Genomic DNA, 6,626 nt, shown 5'->3' with positions numbered 1-6,626 from the left:
GGGGGGGAGCAGAGTGAGCGCGGGAGAGAGGCAGGGCAAGGAGGGGAAAAGAGGGGCCCACGCACAACGGTCACAATCTCCTCGCAGATTTGACACACGAGAATGAGGTCGTCGAATGCGGCCTTGAGGTAGGACTGCAGCTCGAGCAGCGCGCGCGGAGCGAGGGAATAGCGGCCTGCACTGAAGGTCCGGGCAGCAGCACGAGGGCACAGGGAGGATAAGCTTCGGACGGCAGGGCGCACGAAGAGCCGACGGCAGTAGAGCGGTGCAGGGCGGGACACTGGGCAGAACTCACGCGCTCCGAGCAAGCCAGCCGTGCCCCACTAGGCGGCCCAGGATCTCCTCTGCCTGCCGCGGCCGCAGGGGCGGCTTGCTGCGGCGCGCAATGGCCAATGCCTCGGACGCGCCGAGCGAGAAGACTTCGTCTGCGGCCTGGAAGATGGCGCTGATCAGGCGGCGGATGAAGCCCAGCTCGACGGCGCTGAAGGCCGCGGCGATCTGCGCCAGGCCGTCGGCCTTGGCATTCACCAGCGCCACGACGCGCTCGCCGTCCTCCTGCCGCGTGCCCATGCGCAGCTCGAGGCCCACGCTGCTCAGTTCCTGCGCGACTTCGTTGAGGAAGCCATCGAACTCGTCGCGCGCGCGGCGCGCCTCGGCGGCCGAGGGCTGCGTCGAGGGGGCGAGCGAGAGCAGCACGCGGGCGCGCGTGTAGAGAGCGAGGGCGTGCGCGTAGGAGACGAGGTGCTGGGAGAGGAGCGACTGGACGAAGAGTGGAGTGAGGAGCGAGGCCATTGCTGCGACGAGGCGCGAGCGCAGCAAGGCAGAGCGAGTGTGATGCGTGCGAGACGAGCAGCAGGGAGGATGTGGAGCAGAAGCAAGTCAGAGTAAGAGTGTGCATCTCGCGACGCCCGTGGCGCGCGGCGCGCCTCTTTACGCGCGGCGCGTCGCGTGCCCAAGAGCCCAGCGACAGTGAGAAGCACACCCCGCACACAGCCGCACATACTAGACTCGTAGCCGCGCTGCGTGGCGGCGCAGAGCCTGCCATGCCACGCCCACATTCGCCACACCCGCAGCAGCGGCCCGAGAGAGGGCACGCTTCCACTCTGCGTGAGGGGTCGCAAGGCGCAGGCAGGAGCGCGGCATGATCCTCACGCCGCACTACGTGTTGGTGGCCTCAGGCCGTGGCACATTCACGGCCCGGTGCTTTCTGCACGCAATGCCGGCGGCGCCGTTGGACGCTCACCCAGGCCAGCAGGCGCAGAGGCAGCAGCAGCTGGACAAAGCCAAGACTCGCGCGGCTAAGCGGCAGCAGCGACTTGCTCGCAGTGGCAACGTTGTGCAAGACGAGGCGCAGGCAGCGCAGCGCGTACCGCAGACGTCGCAGGACCGTGGGAGTGCCAGCGAGTGAGCGAGGTGGCCACGCCCCCACTGCCTGACCTCTCCACATCTCCAACAACGCAAAACGTGCCGATGACGAGAACATCACCTCATCCCGTGCGCGTAAGGCGCATCCGTTGCGCTTCAAGGGCGAGCCAGGGTCTGTGGCCAGCTTGTTGCGCGTGCGAGGCGGGGCCGGTCTCAAGAGGCCGGCGTTTGAACGGCAGCTGTCTCCGGGCCTGGCCATGCCGGAGACTGCATTGTCTGCCTTGCCGCCGCTTGCCTCGAGCTCCCGTCGAGCCAGCGGCAGCGCCTCGAGAGTGCCACGTCTCTTGCTGGCGCCAAGGCATCCCTCCAGGCAAGGCCATGCTCCACCCAGACGCTGCACGCAGCCGCAGCCCGCATCTCTGCCCTTGCTCACGATGCATTGCCTCTCTCCCTCACAGGCCCGCCCGCCGTCCCCGTCTCGGCGTCATGCCGCCCGGCGTGGCGATGGTCTTCTGGCGCGGCGTCATGGCGCCCGCCTCCTCCTGTGCCTGGCGCTCCTTTGCCTGTGCGCGCGCCGCCGCAAAGCCGCTCTCCAGCTCGGCGCGCGCACGCAGCGACGCCGCCGCCTCGCGCCGCCGCTGCGCGTTCGACGCATTCTCGTGCTGCTCGCGCAGCGAGTAGAAGACGGAGCCGCTGCAGCGGGCGTGTCAGCAAGGCAAGGCGAGAGCAGAGAGGCAGAGAGGCAACACATACATCTCGGCGAGCCACTGAGGCTCGACGGCCGTGCAGGTGTGCATGTACGTCTTGCTCGTCTGGATCACCTCGTGGAAGACGAGGAACTGCGGCGTGATGCCGGCGCCCATGATGGCGCTCGTCGGGTGGCTGGTCACGCCAAAATCAGCCCTGCGTCGACGCCGCTCCTCGCCGTCTGCACTCACAGCTGCAGCGGCATGCCGGTGCGCGCATGCGCATACTCGCCGATGCCCTTGGCGCGCGCAGCCTGGTGGAAGAAGCCCGTGACGATGCACTTGCGCACCGGGTCCCAGTCCGTGCCGCACGACGTGATCTCGAGGCGCTGCGTCTTCATGATGTCCTCCAGCTGCGTGCGCTGTGGCAAGAGGCAGGGATGAGCAAGGCGAAAGAGGCAAGGGGCAAGGCAGGCGCTCAGCACTCACCACTTCTCTCGCCTTGCGCAGAATCTTGGCATGCAGGAAGTGCTGCTGGCACCACGCATCGCGATAGCCATTGAGCTTCCACTGCGTGTAGCAGTGCAGCAGCGTCAAGTGGTCGCTCTCCTGCACGAAGAACTTTTCGCGCGCCGCGTCCGACTCCTCCATGCGCTCCTTGGGCCGATAGAAGACGGAGGGCACGGAGAGCATGCTGACGATGGTCAGCACCTCCGAGGAACAGCCGTACGTGACCGAGGCGATGAGGATCTTCGAGAGCGACGGCTCCATGGGGAACTCGCTCTGTCGAGGGGGGAAAGATGTCAGCGCAGTGCACGAGGATCAGCGAGGCACCGCTGCGCACCATCTTCTTGCCATCGGGCGTCAGATCGCCGACGTTGTCGAGTGCGCCGAGGACCTGTGGAGGCAGTCAGCGCCTGCGCTCGCCGCTCCGCCGCGCCAAGGACTCACCCAGAGCGAGTACATGCTCTGCAGCAGATTGTCCTGCGGCGGCGGGTCCATAAAGTCGAACTCGAGCAGATTCTTGACGCCCAGGCTCTTGAGGAGCAGCACGGTGTTGGCGAGGTTCGTCCGCTGAATCTCGGGAATCGTGTTGGCGAACAGCTCGTTGCGATACGCCATCTCCGTGTAGAGACGATACGCGGTTCCGGCGCCTGTCCGACCTGCACGGCCGGAGCGTTGGTTGGCGTTGGCTTGCGAGATGGGCGTGATCTGCAGCGAATCCATGCCGACGCGCGGATTGTAGACTTTGAGCTTGGAGTAGCCGCCGTCGACGACATACATGATGCCGTCGACGGTCAGCGACGTCTCGGCGACATTCGTGGCGACGACGACCTTGCGCTCGCCATTGGGCGCGGCATCGAAGATCCGCGCCTGTAGGTCGGCCGGCATCTGAGAGTAGATGGGCAGCACGAGCAACGGAGGTGCCTCGTCGATCTGCGCCAGACGCTCTATCACACACAGAGTCAGCCACGCGTCTTTCTCTCTGACATCCTTCATGGCGCCGCCGCGGCTCACCCTTGATGACATCGCACGTCACCTCAATATCCTCCTGTCCCGTCATGAAGACGAGGATGTCGCCGATGCCGCCGCCGAGATGGATGGCCAGCACCTGCTTCACGGCCGCATCGACAAAGTCCTCGCACGGCGTCTTGGCAAAGAGCACGTCGACGGGAAACGTGCGGCCGGGGATCGTGTAGTTGGGCGCATTGCCGTAGAAGGAGGCGAACTGGCGGATGCGGATCAGCGCGCGGCATGAGGGAGGAGGGGAAGAAGGGCACCCACCTTATCGGCGTTCATCGTGGCGGACGTGACGATGAGCTTGAGATCTCTTCGGCGCGTCAAGACTGCGGCGGGGTCAGCCTATGCTTCAGACCACACGTGCGCTCGCGCTCGACTGACTCTTCTTGAGCAGTCCCATGAGGATGTCAGTGCTCAGTCCTCGTTCGTGCGCCTCGTCAAGGATGATCGCCGAGTAGCGATCGAGGTCGCCCTCGTTCAGGCTCTCTCTCAGCAAGACACCGTCCGTCATGTACTTGATGCGCGTCTTCTCGCTCGTGCAGTCCTCGAAGCGAATCGAGTAGCCGACGAGGTCGCCCAGCGGCACCTCCATCTCTTCGCTCACGCGCTTCGCCACCGACATGGCCGCGACTCTGCGTGGTTGGGTGCAGCCGACAAGGCCGTGCTTGGTGTAGCCTTCCTCGTGCAGGAACTGCGCCACTTGCGTCGTCTTGCCCGAGCCCGTCTCGCCCACGACAATGACGACCTGATTCTCGCGGATGACGCGCATGAGTTCTTCGCGGCATGCAAACGCAGGCAAGTACTGGCGCTGCTCGCGCAGACTCTTGCCGCGCGAAAAGGCAGAGGCGCCTCCTTCCTGCGTCGACTTCTTGAGATGACTGGCGAATTGGCTGTCTGACTTGTGGTTGAACGTGCCGCCGTCCTTTGCCTCGCTCGAGTCGCCGCCCGTCTCGTGGATCTTGTTGCCCGCCGAGTCCACCTCATCCTCCTCCTTCACGCCCATGATGTTGCCCAGCGCCGTGCCGGCCAGCGCAGCCATCTTCGCAGCTGCCTTTGCGCGCTCCTTTTGCTCTCGCTTCTCCTTCACTAGTCGCGAGCCCTTGCGCGCAAACACTGCGAGATCGGAAGTGCCGTCCTTGATGGGATTGACGGGCTCGAGCTGGCGAGTAAAGACGGTCTTGCCGTCGAGGAACGGCGGGCGAAGATCGTGGACGAGAAGGTGAACTCGACTCTCCGATTCCTCGTCCATCTCGTCCAGATCGATCATCTTGCGCGCGCCAAAGCCACTACGAGCCAGCTGATCTTCCTCCCACTTCTCTCCCTCTGCTTTACGTGCCGCTTGCCGGGCGGTGAGCTTCTTGCCGTCCGGTCCTACGGCGGGCAGAGGCACTTCGACATCTGCGTACGCCGAGAAGGGATTGTTCTCCTCGTCGCCTGCCACGAGGCCTTCTTCCATGCCGTACCAGTCGCGGTCCAGCGCCGCAGACTCTTCCGCGTCGGCCTCCCAGCCGCGGCCCGCGAGAGTTAAGCGCCCATCTTCGGCGCCCGCCTTGCTGCCTGAGCCATTGCCGCCGCGAGGCGTCTCCCAGCCGCGACTGCTGCGAGGCGTGGCGTCGGGATAGCCAGAGCGAGGCGTATAGTCGGAGCGCGCACTGGAGCGCGGCGTGGAATCCCAACCACGGTTGGGCACGCTGGCGGCGCTGCGCGGCGTAGCATCGTACGCATCTCGCGAAGAGCGAGGTGTCTCTTGTTCCCAGCCTCGAACTCCTCGCTGCGGCAAGGGCGGCGGTCTCATCTCCCCTCCTCCTCCTCGTCGATCATCGCGCGTGTTGCGGTTCAGGCGCTCGCGAAACTCCTCGAGGCCATTGTCGTTCGAGTCAGTGCGAGCTGCAGAGGCAGAAAGTCCCGCTTTTGCTCGCCGACGTTCCTCGCGTTTCGCCCACGCAGCTTCAGAGACACCACCTCCGTGCGAAGGTGTCTCCTCTCCTCGTTCCCTAGGGCGCGCGGCATCTCGAGAGGACGAAGCGGGACGGGTGGGCACGCGAAACGTGGGCTGAGGTGTCTCGGAGCCAGACGGACGAGGCGTGACTTCCGGAGCGGACAGCTTGGCGCGCTTGCGGGCGTCGGAAGAGGAGGAAGAGGAGGAGGCCTCGGAGCGCTTTTCGGCGGCGATGCGGTCGAGCCCCAGGAGTGAAGCACGAGGGGTCGACGGCGCCTTGAAGACGTGTCGCTGTCAGAGCGGAGACAAGGGTCAGATTGGCTGAGCGCCAGCGCTACGCATCAGAGTGCAAGAAGAGCAGCGAAAGTCACGCGGGGCTGCACCCAGTGCGGATTCCCTTGCTCGCGGACTTGACGCTCCGCATGAGCCTCATGCCGGGCGATGAGGGCGCCTCGGTTGTCTGCCTGCGCGGAGCAGCGCTTCGCATCTCGCTTGCGCTTCCGTCATAGTTCTCCTGCTCTGCGCAGCGCTGCTCCGCGCAGGCAGACAACCACCCGTCCTGCTCGTCTGCCTGGCACACGTCCGACTCACCTCGGCGCCCATGACATTGAGCCCTGCGCGAATCGCCTCTCTGGGCCTCTGCTCCTCTCTCCTCTCCTCGTGCTTCTCCTCCACACTCTCGCCCCGCTCCTCCGGCACGGCCAGGATCTCCTCCCGCAGCTTGCGCAGCTCGCCCTCGTCGATCTTGCCAAAGGCGCGCGCCGCAGCGACAAAGGCGGCCTCGGACGGCAGGCTGCGCGCGAGGCCGATGACGCGCGTGGCGAGCAATGTGTTGGGCGTTCCGAGCCCGAGCAGTGCCGCAAGCCGGCCGGCGACGTGGTCGGCGAGCGCCATGGTGGACAGCTGGGCGAGACTGTCGAAGCTGCGCCGTGCAAGAGGAGATGCAGGAGTCGCCAGTGCCACTGCGGCGCTCGGCGCCGGCGCGGACAGGCCTGAGCGTCTGTGAGCACCAGACGATGCGAGTCGCAAGCGAGGCAGCAGATGCGCCAGGTGGACGCAGAGCAGCGATGCGGCGAGAGGGCAGCAGTGGAGGTGAGGGTCGAGAAGCTGCCTCG

The 6,626-nt window shown here is 65.7% G+C and overlaps 2 protein-coding genes across 2 annotated transcripts; both read right to left on the bottom strand.

The window, feature by feature from the left end:
* Window positions 1–80: 80 nt before the first annotated feature.
* Window positions 81–857, bottom strand: FA09DRAFT_332524 (hypothetical protein). Its single transcript, XM_025743486.1, has one exon. The coding sequence runs from the start codon at window positions 790–792 to the stop codon at window positions 292–294; it is 501 nt and encodes a 166-aa protein (XP_025595137.1). The 5' UTR covers window positions 793–857; the 3' UTR covers window positions 81–291.
* A 574-nt stretch (window positions 858–1,431) lies between these two features.
* FA09DRAFT_161396 (P-loop containing nucleoside triphosphate hydrolase protein) lies at window positions 1,432–6,612 on the bottom strand. Its single transcript, XM_025739238.1, has 10 exons — window positions 6,103–6,612; window positions 3,954–5,802; window positions 3,837–3,898; window positions 3,570–3,780; window positions 3,003–3,502; window positions 2,896–2,949; window positions 2,541–2,834; window positions 2,304–2,473; window positions 2,119–2,247; window positions 1,432–2,058 (listed from the first exon to the last, which is right to left on the bottom strand). The coding sequence occupies exons 1-10, from the start codon at window positions 6,403–6,405 to the stop codon at window positions 1,818–1,820; spliced, it is 3,813 nt and encodes a 1,270-aa protein (XP_025595136.1). The 5' UTR covers window positions 6,406–6,612; the 3' UTR covers window positions 1,432–1,817.
* Window positions 6,613–6,626: the final 14 nt, after the last annotated feature.

The sequence above is a fragment of the Tilletiopsis washingtonensis genome (assembly GCF_003144115.1).
Source record: "Tilletiopsis washingtonensis strain MCA 4186 unplaced genomic scaffold FA09scaffold_26, whole genome shotgun sequence".
In the NCBI taxonomy this organism is placed as follows: Eukaryota; Fungi; Basidiomycota; class Exobasidiomycetes; order Entylomatales; genus Tilletiopsis; species Tilletiopsis washingtonensis.
This window is presented reverse-complemented; position numbering and strand designations above follow the sequence as displayed.